This window comes from Dermochelys coriacea, chromosome 5, assembly GCF_009764565.3.
Source record: "Dermochelys coriacea isolate rDerCor1 chromosome 5, rDerCor1.pri.v4, whole genome shotgun sequence".
NCBI classification, from domain to species: domain Eukaryota; kingdom Metazoa; phylum Chordata; order Testudines; family Dermochelyidae; genus Dermochelys; species Dermochelys coriacea.
The window spans coordinates 93043174-93056395 of record NC_050072.1 but is presented as its reverse complement, the minus strand read 5'-3'; the positions used below and the strand labels follow the sequence as shown (position 1 = coordinate 93056395).

The 13222-nt window shown below is 37.2% G+C and overlaps 1 protein-coding gene across 5 annotated transcripts in view; it reads right to left on the bottom strand.

Moving 5' to 3' along the window:
* Positions 1-1685: 1685 nt before the first annotated feature.
* HNRNPK (heterogeneous nuclear ribonucleoprotein K) overlaps positions 1686-13222 on the bottom strand; it is a 26793-nt gene continuing 15256 nt past the window's right edge. For 3 of the 5 annotated variants that reach the window (XM_043515126.1, XM_038403886.2, XM_038403885.2), the window contains 5 exons: positions 6020-6070; positions 3745-3766; positions 3585-3667; positions 2980-3149; positions 1686-2221 (listed from right to left, as the gene is read on the bottom strand). In XM_043515126.1, the coding sequence (XP_043371061.1) occupies positions 2188-2221; positions 2980-3149; positions 3585-3667; positions 3745-3766; positions 6020-6070 (360 nt within the window). In that variant the 3' untranslated portion in view covers positions 1686-2187. The remainder of the gene's footprint in view (positions 2222-2979; positions 3150-3584; positions 3668-3744; positions 3767-6019; positions 6071-13222) is intronic. The other 2 variants (XM_038403890.2, XM_038403889.2) reach the window with 1 other exon arrangement.

Below are 13222 nucleotides of genomic sequence, written 5' to 3'. Positions count from 1 at the left end.
TATGTTAGTCTGTATTCGCAAAAAGAAAAGGAGTACTTGTGGCACCTTGGCAACTAACAAATTTATTTGAGCATAAGCTTTTGTGAGCTACAGCATCCGCTGAAGTGAGCTGTAGCTCACAAAAGCTTATGCTCAAATAAATTTGTTAGTCTCCAAGGTGCCACAAGTACTCCTTTTCTTTTTGCGAGCCCACTTTGAGAATCACTGGTCTAGCTGACAAGGGGTCCAGCTGCCTGCAAAGGCTAACAACTGTAACACCAGTTTCAGACTCATTTATCTGCCTCCAAAGGCTAACAACTGTAACACCAGTTTCAGACTCATTTACACTGTATTGTGACAGTCCACATTTAATAAAATATAGCTGGACACTGCCCTTTCCTGCACAGAAAATACCAGCAACCCCGTATCTGCTATTCAGTGGAATAACTACTTGCAGCATTAACACAGACCCAAAGCACTACTGATGCTTTATATCAGGGGTTCTCAAACTGGGGGTTAGAAGCCCTCGGGGGCTGTGAGGTTATTACATGAGGAGTCTCAAGCACTCAGCCTCCACCCCAAGGCCCACTTTGCCTCCAGCATTTATAAAGGTGTTAAATATATACACAAGTGTTTTTAATTTATGGGGGGGTCATACGCAGAGGCTTGCTGGGTGAAAGGGGGCACCAGTACAATAGTTTGAGAACCACTGCTTTACATCGATTTTAAATGAGGAAGCTGACAATTTCTTGTTTTCGCTCTAAAAATTGCTCTAGTTTAAGTAGGATTGAGTAAAGCAATGTGTAAGAATAGCTACACAAGATAACCAGCTTTATAGTATCTACAACTTTGCCGCAGAAGAGATGTTGATAGCGGTTTGGGAGGGTAGCTGAAGTGAAAAATCTCAATAATTAAAACAAGCATCCACACAAACTGGATTTATCAGATCCAGCTGTGTGTAAAGTGGATGGGTTTTGTTTTTTTTTCCATTTTTATTTAGGAAGTGAAATTAAAACTTGTAAACTATCACTACAAATGCCAAGATACATGAGATATCCAGAGGTACTTTCATCATTTTTTGAATTTCTCACAAATGTTCCCTACATAATCCAACATTCAACAGGGAAACAATACAATGTTTCATGTAAGCCTGTACACAATGAAAAACCAGGATATTTTTACAAGTTACAGAGTATCTATCAAATTCCCAATTCTTCAGAAGTGTCTACTTCATACAATTGAAAGATGTGAAAACAATCAAAATGTATTTATTAAAGGTATACCATCTTTCATCTCTGTAACAGTGTTATTTGATACAGCAAGGCCATCAATGACCAGACTTCAGGTGGAATCTACCATTGTAACTCAGATATCACAAAGTTTTAAAGGTTTTATTCACATACAGTCAGTAATATAGACAAATGTGCTGCAAATCAGATAAGTAGGGACAAACACTTGCAACAAACCCAAACCCAACCCAACTTTTGCATATGTTGCAATTTATTCCCAAACAGCAAAGCTTTGAATCATGGTATTTTCACCAATACACTTTAATTTGCCAAAACACAAGTCTGTATCAGAAGCAGAAGAACTTAACAGCAATTTTCAATTACAATTTCTTGGGGGGGGGGGGGGGGGGGGGCAAAAAAGAGCATCAATTTTAGATATTACCTTCATGAATATCTAAAAAAAATGACCACCAAGTATAGATTCACTAAATTTATTTTAAAAATCATAAAACATTTCTTACAAAAGAGCATTACATTCTGCACACTGCTCTGAATGGATGCCAGGAACATGAACTACTAATATTCTCCCCCTTCAAAAAAAATAAAAAATAAAATAAAAATACAGTGTACATAAAGCAGGGTGTTCACAATAGTTACAGAAAGACATTACAGATTACCACCAACTAACCAAAATAAAAACCACTCTCTCTGCTGCTGTTTCAAAATTCCAATGTTAGTCTCGCGCACCACCCTGTTTTCCCCCCCAAATATTTGTAAGGAACTAAAACATTACATCTGGTGGACAGCAAAGCTTTCACTACACCTCAAATGCAGAACACCTATGAAGCAGAGGAATGTTGGCTTTTTAAACATAAGCAGATAAAAAAAAAAGATGCAGGACTCCTTCAGTTCTTCACTAGTCTTAGAAAAACTTTCCAGAATACTGCTTCACACTATAAAAAAGAAAAAATATCTTGCATTAGAATCCTTCAACATCTGCATACTGCTTCACACTATAAAAGAAAAAGAAAAAAAAGCATGTATTAGAATGGTTGAACATACATTTTGCATCAATATTTACACACATTTTTTTTTTAAAAAAATCAAAATTACAAGTTCTCAAAACACTTGCATATTTTTAAAGTCTAAAGGTTTAATTCACATTTAAGCATTAGTACTCTGAAGTTCAACATTCAAATCAATTATTACAAAATATTTACTAGTTAGCCAACATGTTAATACAGAAAAATTAAGCAAATTAAATCTAAAGCTGTTAATATTTGGCAGAAAAGACAAGGTAATGCCAGTAAGGTGTGAAATGCTGCATTAACAGCACCAATCGTTTTCAACTTGTCCTGTAGAGGGATGGCCTGTGCAATATGGCAGACTGCGATTTGTTGTCGATTTAGTTATCTAAAAACAACAAAATCACTAGTCTTCCACACAGAACTAGACCAACATACACACTGAAATCTTCTATATTTTCTACAGGCTCTATATAATTTATTAGAAGTAGTTTTTGCAGCAGTTTTCACCAGAGAAATGAGAGGACTGCTTGGTTAAGGCGTCTTCCAGCAAGATTAGTTTTGAGGGCGTCTTCATTTTAGTAAGAATGGAGAACAAAAGAGAATAAAGGCAAAACTACCAAGTGTAGAAGTCAGGTCCTCATATAGATATTTTTAAAACCCTGCCTTTTAAAAGCTACATCAGATAAATAGAGAAGAAGAGCTTTAGAATTTAGTGGGAGTGCAACATTAAAACTTCAACTTGCCTGTTCTGCAGTAAATATTGTGCATTCTGTATCTGATCCTGTGTGCCTGTAATAGTTATTATCCGGTCTTCTGAGCCTTCTAAAGGTTCATCAATTTTGATCGAAGCCCCTGATTCATGACGTATTTGTTTGATCCTCTGACCTCCTTTCCCAATAATAGATCCAGCCAACTAGGAAAAAAAAAACCAGTCATTTACATTTTAATATAAAATTTCTCTGTAAAAGCAGTTACAGAATTCAAGGTGTTACTCTCAGTAGTTTCTAAGATTAAAAAAAAAAAAAAAAAGAAGTGCCAATGGAAATTGCTCCCTTGTGGCCACCATTTGTTCGCAGCATCTTTGAGAAATATTCAAATTGACTAAGCAAAAAAATCAAGTTGACTAGTCTATTTTCATTGCTCAAGATCAGTAAAATACTAAGTTTTACTATTAATTATTTTTGTAAAATGCAGCGACAAAATGATCAAATAATCAAAGAGTGGCAGTTTGGAAAAATGTATATAGCATAGAAAGAAAAAGGGTGAGCATCTGAAATATTTCTGGTTTATTTGTACAATTTGAGCAAGATGTTTTAGAGAGCTATTACAAAAAGAATAAAATACTTACATCTTTGGGAATCGTTACTTGTGTTGTGATGATGGGTCCACCGAGATCACCGTATGATCCACGACCCCCTGCATAAGAATAGTCTGATTTAAACGTATGCATCAAGTCCTTATAATACTAAAAAGTAAACCATGCGTGAAATGTATAAATATAAACTTACCATATCCAGACCCACCCTCAAACTATAGGAAAAAAGAAAAAGGCTTAGTGTTCTTATTTAATGAATCAAACATTTAGACGAGAAACATTTGTAGCAAATGTACTTAGCACTCATTAAAGGCGCTGATTTGTTAACTCTGGGTATATCCACACAGCAAAGAAAAACCTGTGGCTGGCCCATGCCAGATGACTCCGGCTTAGGCTCTGCGGCTGTTTCATTGTTCTGTAGACTTCCAGGCTTTGGCTGGAGCCTAGAAGTCTACAGAACAATGAAATAGCCCCACAGCACAAGCCCAAGTCAGCTGGCCCGGGCCAGCCGTGATTTTTTTCTTTGCTGTGTAGACATACCATCTGAAGACTAACCCCATTTTGTGCAAAGAAAAACACCACAGTGCCATAAAAGCATACGCCGAAAGAAAACGATTGCTCTACACGATCTTTCCAGCCCATGTACCTCAGCCCTACTCTGGAAGAAACATCTGGGACTGAGATTGCAATGACACCAAGGATCTGGATATGTATGTTAATAAAAGAATGTGAATTAATAATATTATTTAGATACGCTACCAAATGGACAGCTCACAGTAGTGACCTAGTGATCCAAGATCAGAACTTATGACTCAGAAGTCAAAAGCCCAGCATTTCAAAGCCACTTACACTACTTGGTATGACGACAGCTCGTGCTCTACAACATTTTTCTGAGCCCAAATATGTGATTTTTATTGAATCTGCAGATTGTATCAGCCCTCCTCTCACTCTGCCTAGGTCTAGGCCAATGGTTCTCAACCCGCAGCCTGCTTGCAGCCCAATCGGCACATAGCTGTAACTCATGTGACTCCGTGTGTGCCCATATAACCCACAGAGAACTGCATATGAGAACCACTGGTCTAGGCAAAAATCCAGTGGCAATTGTAAGGCAGTGCTTTAAGAAGATTAGTCCCAGTACATAGCCCCAATATAACGTGCCCCCCCAATAGCCATAATGCCCCCTCCCCCCAATCCAGGATAGAAGAGTGCTAAAAAGAATTAGAGCACACGATCAGTGCAGAAACCTGTCACTACTTCTATGGAACTTCACTTGATGTCCACAGTGCTTCACTTTATGCACTTAGTTCTCCTATCTTCCTGATTAAACACATTTTAACCGACTCCTCTAATTTATCACTTGTAACCTCTTAACTCCTTTTTTAAAGTGCAAAAAACTAACTAGATTTGGATACTTATTAAAATTCAAATTATAATTCAGCAAATTAGTCAGAAATATGAGAACATACAGAATTGTTATTTGTTTGCAGAATTCCTAATTGAGTTGCTTCTTAAAATAATCTCGCATTTACCTGCTACCTCTGGTCCTTTTTGAAAACTATGTCAAAAAGGAAACTATTAGAACCAAGTGTTCAGTTAATCATTTGTTCCTAAGCAACAAATATGGTGTAATCATGTTACTTAGCAACACAGTTATCAATGCAGTATAATAGAACTTACAGTGGAACACACAAAAAAAAAAAAAACACCAGGAGGAGAATGAAAACCACTGTACAGGGCTTCATTCAAAGTTATAATTTTATATTTTAATCTCAAATAGTGCAAAGGCCATAGACCAAACAATGCATACCTGTTAAGATGCTTATCCGTAAGTGTAATAACCCAATTTTAACATTTTCATAATTAAAATTTAGAATGATAAACCCAATAGAATATTTAGCTTCTTACCAATAACTGGTTAGAGTACATTGCCTCAGCAGACCCATAGTGGGATGCAAGTACTAACAGTGCTGTTGTAATGGAAATTTTTTGCAAAGCAGCAAGAGATGTGATGGTAGAGTAATAACACCTCATGGATCAAATGTTAGGACTAAAAAAAAGGGGAAAAAGGGGAGAGTGGATCTAAAGAGGCAAGATACTGCAACAATAGTTAGAGGCTCTTTACCACTTTCTTCGAGAGAGTTTCTGCACATTTGTACTCTGGGATATCAATCAGTAGTACAATCCCCAAGAGAAAGCTTAGCAACTGCAGCATTTGCTCTCAAGAAATGGACAAGTGAAAGATGCCAAATGAAGAGTATACCTGCATGAATCTGTAGCCAGAGCACTAAATGGAAGGTTTCTATAACTTCATAGTACTACACAAGCCTATCATGGGCTATACCTAAACTGAAAAATTGCCTAATGTCCTTCTCATTGTCTGAGAACATCCTTAACCAGCTAAAAAGGCACTCCCTCTGAAGCAGCAATTATAGCAGATCAAATTAAAAGGAAAGAAGCAGCTCACTCACCAATTCTGGTGGTTGTATGTCATCACAGGCATCCACGTGACATTGCATCATCTTGCGAGAGAGAACATGGTAAAGGGAGAGAATGAGGACAAGAAAAATGTATCTGAGTCCATGTCCTCAAGCAGAACTATAGCTAACCAAGAGAAGGTGTGCGTGTACACACACACACTCTCTCTCTCTCACAGGGTGGAGATGTGTAGGGGATTACCCTTGTGTTCCCAACCACCTGCCCCAGTATAGAGTACCGAAAAGGGAGAAGGAACTAACTGGCCACTCTGTTTCCTCTAGATTCTGGCTAGTGGCAGGTCTTTTGGAGGGGGGAGCCTGAAATGGCTCATCATCACTCCTTCTCTGCCCCTTTGCATGGGACAGATTTTCCTGTTAAGGATGCAACAGACAAATAGGGTACTCTCAGTTAGCTTTACCACCTATTGGCAGATGTTACTCCAAAGCACCAAACCCTCATGCTTTTACTTAAGATTCTTCTGCCTGATGAACCCTCATTTCAATAGTGAGTGAAGAATAATGAAGAGTGGGAAGCAAAGGCTCTCTCTCCTTTTTGCAAGAGCAGAAGCTGTACTTCCTCCTTACTTTAGTATCCCTACTCACGGGACAAGCTGGGTGAGGTAATATTTTATTGGGCCAGCATCTGTTGGTGAAAGAGACAAGCTTTCCATCTTACAGAGTTCTTCAGGACCTGCTAGTTCACCATCAAAAGGTGGTTGAGTTAAAGATATTATCTCACCCACCTTGTCTCTCCATTATCCTGGACCAACATGGCTACAACACTGCAAACAATGGAAGATATCCATCCTCAGAACTGTTTCACTTTTGCTGAAGGTGCAACCTACTCTCCCTTCTCCCCACTTATGGACTATGTTCCTGACCTTGAGATTCACATAAAATCACCTATTGTCAAAAGATTCAATTATCTCCGAGTTGTGTTTTACACACAAGTGTTGCTTGTGGCGCCACAGCTAAGTCTGAGTACTTAAAGTAGGGCTAATACCACTGTTACATCCTTACAGCACATCCTTCCTGAAATTAGAGCACTCTTTGGGAACAGAATAAACTTCCTAAAACGCTAGAAATAAACCCATTAATTAGTTTGAGTTAATGGGTTCTTTAAGATGTCCAGTACTCAAGAGTTACATCACATATGTCCCAAGTGATCTTAACTGAACATACAGACCCATCAACAGTTACAAATAACTGAAGTCTCCTATACCGGTTACATTTAAAATTTTTTTTTGAAGGAACAGTACATTTTTGCCATTATTTTTCAACTTGAAAAGGTCCTCCTTCAGCAAAGCCTCACCAATAATTTTCCACAGGCAAAATATCTTTGCCCTAAAACACAGGGTAAAGGGTAAACATCTGTAGCATGGAATGAATATGCAGAGAGTGGCTACACTAATGTTTAACATGTTACAACTTGGACTTAGTTGGCAATTAACTCACTCAAGGTTAAATAAAAAATCTGGTGTAGATAAAATCCATTGAAAGTGAAGCTGCAATCAACAAAATGACTTATTTGAAAATGACCACCATTCCCCATAGGATTGGTGGCACCCTACAATGGCTGTCAGGGGCCACTATCTTCCCCTAGGGCAGCTTGACTTCATCCACACTGAGAGCAACAGAAGGCTGTGATCATTCTGAGAGTGGGCACTTACTCACTGAAAGCAATAGAAGATGGTAGTCATTTAGTCATTTGCTATTCCACCTTTATGGAATCTCTGTAGTAGATTTAGAGTAACATTTATCAAGCTCTTCTGAATGAGAAACGTTCAATAATGGGGGGTGCAGGGAGAGAAAAGCTACCTGTTGAACCAGGTCTAATCAGCAATGGCAGGTGGACATTTGGGAGTGGTCTCAAAAGAAAATTTGGGGTACTGGAGGGAGGAGGTAACTGGTGTTCATGTATGGAAGTAGGAGAAAATTACGGGATATGCACATGGAAACGTGGAGATCAGGAGTTGGGGTATCTGACTAATATATGCAGGCTGCTTTGCGTTCATCTACACGAATGCAAAGCAGACCAATCATGATAGTGAATATTGCTTTAAAAAACATTTCACATATCTCATCTTCAAATGATTAGAAATATCACATGGTAATAAAATTGTCAAACTGGAGTTAAGGTTTGAGTACAAATCAATAATGTAACAGAACCAGTAACTTCAAAAAAAAAAAAATCCAAATGTGATATACTATGCAGCAAAAGCGTCCCAGAATAACCTTAATTCCATCCTGTAGTGACACCGTTCAATCACAATAAATTTATTGCTGTGTAAGTGTTTGCAGTCCCAGACTGAATTAAACAGATTTTTAAATGTTCAGGGATGATTCCCCCCCCTTCTCTTGCTGTCACTGAAGGACAGAATATAGCTGGCCTGTATTCCGTAAGGCCGGAAAAAGCAGTTAAGGTTAACAAGTTTGGATTTCTGTTGAGTTTAACTGAATTTCCTGGATTTGTAATTGGATTTTGGATAATTGCAACACCCTTGTGATGCTTTCACCATTATGATAATGATACGTACTCAACTTTAACTACAATTTAATGGAGTTTTTATTTGGAAATATGCACTTATGGGAAAAAAAACTGAATCTGTGTTTAGAGATTAGCCATTAGGATACTGATACTTTTATCGAAATGCTAGAAATGTTCTCTTCCCCGCCACCTGTGTTTGTGGAAATCTGCACACTGCCCATTTTAGGAAACCCCGCCCCCTTCCTCCTATTATAGATAAATTACACCATGTTAAATATAATGAAATAAATCTTCTCTTTTCCTTTCTTTGATATGTCTCCCAAGAGAGATTTAAAGAATAAGGAAGATAAAGAAAACTACATGTTATCAACACTTTTATGTATAACTACAAGGCCAGCTGTCAAGGAAGTAATGTCTTTTTTTAATCAATCCCTTTCCATTCCTCTCATGTAGCTATTGTCCAAGTTGCCACTCTATTGGTACCTCCAGGTTTGTTTGAATTATCCCAGTAAATTAAGTAGTAAGACTGCTTATTATTTTAGGAATTTAATTTAGTTATTTAAAACACAATGCACAATTATTCTATGGATCTCACTGCTATAAAATCATCATCAAGGCCAAAAAATTAGCAGGATTAAAGAATTAGACATTTCTATGAACACGAGTATCTAGAGTAATAGTAAACATATTAAAAAAAACAAAAGGACCATTCCCTCCACCCTCATAAATCTCATGTTTTAGGGCTTAAAACCAGCTTCTAACTACAGGGGACAGAAGGAAACTTTCCCTGGGGCAGGTTATCCCCTAATTGCAGCGTTTCTTGCAGCACCTTTCTTGCTGGCAAGAGGCTAGAAGACCATATGGACCACTAGCCTGATCCAATAAGGTAATTCCTATATTTCTAATAAGCTATCCATAATTATTTTAATTACAACACTGCACTTTTTACAGCTTAAGGTGAGCAATGTGGAAGTGGAAAAAACTCATTTATTGTCCAGAAAGACAACAGCTTCAATATTTATATCAGATTTCCTTAAAAGTTTTTTGTTTTTCTTTTAGTAAATGAATTTAATTGTGTGTGTAACCTTCAGTATCAACCATCCGTTTGTGTAGATATTACTAATATTTATGTATGAAACATTGTGTGCCAACAGTGGTTTTTCAGTTTTATTTTTTAAACATCAGAAGTCTTTGCCTGAGATAAAGATTTAATATTACAGTGAATTTTGATCTTATTTTCTTTTGTATGTGCTTCAATCTGGTTGATAATTAACTAATATTTTCTAAAATCTAATAAACTGTTAAGATGTACCACAGAAACAGCAGCTAAATTATAAATCTGGAAACATGGTTCACTTTGAAATGGAGACTAACTTCCTAGGTTTGTAATTCCTAGCTGTACATAATTCATGTAAGCCATTTAATAGTATTTTTGGGAAAAAAACTGATTTAAATAAAAAACATTTTAGATGAGGATGTACAACCACTTTATACCTTCAAAAGCCTGGGAAAGGAGGAATTCGTGGAGCTCATTCAGGTCTTCTATGTAATATCCTAGCTATCAGAGCAGTCTTTAAAGCCAGTTAAAAACAAATATCTCTCTATAGGCTTGAAAGTCACTCTATCTAGTCTGGACTAGATTCAAATCCAATGTCTATGGTGGTTCTGTAACTAGAGATACAGCACGAATCAGTCCTTTATAGTCTTTCTTGTTAAGAAATTTCTTAAACAGAATGGCCTGCACAACTAGCAATATATAGTTTAGCTCTTGAGAAAACTGACTTGAATATTCCAATTTAGTGGATAAACATTTTTTTTTTTTAAAAAAACTGCAACAACTTTTCCTTTTCGAGGCATGTTTTCCTTTTTCAGGATCTGGAAGATTTATAAAGATTCTTAACTGTCAAAGTTCATAACTGAAACTAAAAAGGTCTCAAACTAGCAAATCTATTTACCTTCAGTCTGGATAGAAAATCTAATAGTTTTAAGACAAAAGAGCTGGGACCAGTGTAGGAAATACTCACACCAAAAGTGCTGAGCACAAAACTTGGGGATAAGAGAATAAATGTGACTTATGCTGGTCATTGGAAAAAAGTGGAAGAGAAAAACAAGCACTCCCATGTACTTCACTTCCATCCAACCACATGGCATCTAAATGTTGGATCTTTTCCTGTCTTATCAGGATAATGTTGTGCTGTTTTTTTGAGTCATTAGATTTATATAAACATGATCCTACTTTCTGAAGATGGCCTTTACTCCAAAGAGAAGCTGCTGAGCTTGAATTAATATGCAAAGTAGATACCATTAACTTGGGTTTGAACAGAGACAGAGTGGCTGGGTCATTACACATATTGAATCTATTTCCCCGTGTTAAGTATCCTCACATCTTCTTGTCAACTGTCTAAATGGGCCATTTTTTTCTCCTGCTGATAATAGCTCATCTTAATTAATTAGCTGCTTACAGTTTATATGGCAACTTCCACCTTCTCTGTATGTATACATCTTCTTACTATAAGTTCCAGTCTATGCATTCAGTGAAGTAGGCTGTAGCCCACGAAAACTTATGCTCTAATAAATTTGTTAGTCTCTAAGGCAACACAAGTACTCCTGTTCTCTTTACTATGAAGTCCTTCAGAGACTACATTCATATTGGTTCAGCGGAGACTCAGACATTCTGCCAGAGAATTGTCCTTTCCTGTTCAGTGAAGGTAACTGGGAAGATCTTACACCTTATGTATCACTACTCCTACAGATTCTGTCTCCAATCAGGAGCAGCATCTTTATATTTCACATACAACCATACTCCCCAAACACACATGTACAGTTGAGGTTGCTGGGACATTAAATTTTTGCTGGCCCTGAGAACAGCAAATGGATTCAATCTGTTCTGGGGAAGTAGCAGTTCTAAGAAGAGTATACATGATCATAAAAGTCAATTAAGCTTGTAATATGAGGGGATGGAAAAAAGTGAACTGATTTCTGTAGCTGTTTTAAAATAGGAAGATGCATTTTCAAGTCTTAAGAGTTCCTCTCAGAACAGATGTCTCAGGTCACCAAACAATCAAAGGACACCCAATAAAAATTGGCTTGATTGGGACAAAGTAGACTTTCTAGGTTTATTCCACGTTTCTTCACATAGTAATGTTCTTTATTATGGACTCAGAGTATTTTGAAGACATTGTGCTTTGATCAGTCATCCAAGTAAACATCACTCCAGAAGTCTCTTCAGACACAGATCAAAATATGAAAATCGGTCTTGAGAACACGAGGTTGGAGGTCATCAAATGGAAGGCAGTATCACCTGATATTTGCATCTATTGATTAGTTCAGTTTCTGAAGATGCAGGATAGAGCAGAAACTCAATTATAAGTGGAAACTCTTCCCTTCAATACTTCTGAGAAATTTCTACTTTCCTGTTATATAAGGATAGTAACTTCCTGTCATAGCAGGTTGTGAAATATCGAACAGTTGAATAAGTATGGAATGCAACTGGATCACATAGCTTTCTTGAACTGTAACATCACAGATCAGTATGTTCAACTTAATGTTACATGGAAAAAGCTTCAGATAGAAAAAAAAAGGCATGTCTCGTCAAACTTATCGCATTCTTTGAGGTTCCAGACTGAGCCAACAGAGTAGAGAACAATACCTTAGATGAATCGCTGAGGTAAGACTAATCTCCCTGATGCCCAAAATGAGCCTTGATATACACTTTCCACACCCGCTCAACAAGTCTCAAGAAGAGGAAACCTGAAATTTGCTGTGACAGTGGATGACTACTGTGAATGTTTCTTTCTGAATCAAGACTGAAAGTCTGAACAGCTATGATGTTAGTGTGGTTTTGTTTTAGTGAAGGGGTTCAACCTTCAATGTACATATTTTCATATCAACTAGAAGCCCTAAGTACTCCACTTGTGCATGTCTGTGCAGATTTAACAGGTAGCCACAGCCTTTGCAGCTATGATCACTTAACACTGTCGATGAATATGCACTGAAATTTTGCAAGAGGATATTTAGCTTTCTTAAAAATCAGAAGATATTTCAGATATAAATTTTCTCCTAGACGTAAGAAAAGAATGGCCTGAAAAAATGACAAAACTTAATGCCTAGTAGCTAAAGACTAAGCCTTTCTTCCTAATTTCCTTTGCTCTAGATTTTTCTGCAGATATGGAGATCAGAGGATCAGAAATGGGACAGAAAAAGGAATATGCAAAAGCCTTGATAGAGGATTTGATGAAGACTATTCAGATTCTTCACCACAGGTGTTATGGATGCAGGGGTAAATCAAAAACGTAGCAGATTCCAGTAATCTGTCACTAAGAAGCAAAGACAGCATTGTTCTGACAAGATTCCAAAATAGTCTGTCCATTTAAGTCTTTTCTTGAGTTTAAGACACTTCCAATTCTAGAGTTTCTGACATCCTGATCAAGAAGCCTTAAAACTGCCTCAAGTCATCACCACCTAATGTTGAAGTAATGTAAAGAAACACTCAAAGACTGACAGTTGATGCTCAACCTTGCCTTATAATCACTAATCCAGTGATCGGAGATCTTGAACAGGTCAATACTAATCTTAATACAAGAAACGATGATCCAATAAGGGAAAGAATCAATATCACAGAGTTTCTAGGAGTAGAGAGAGAAAATATTGCAGGCTTCTCAGTGAATTCTTCAATCCTCACTCTCTAGAAAAGATCTTAATTTTTGTCA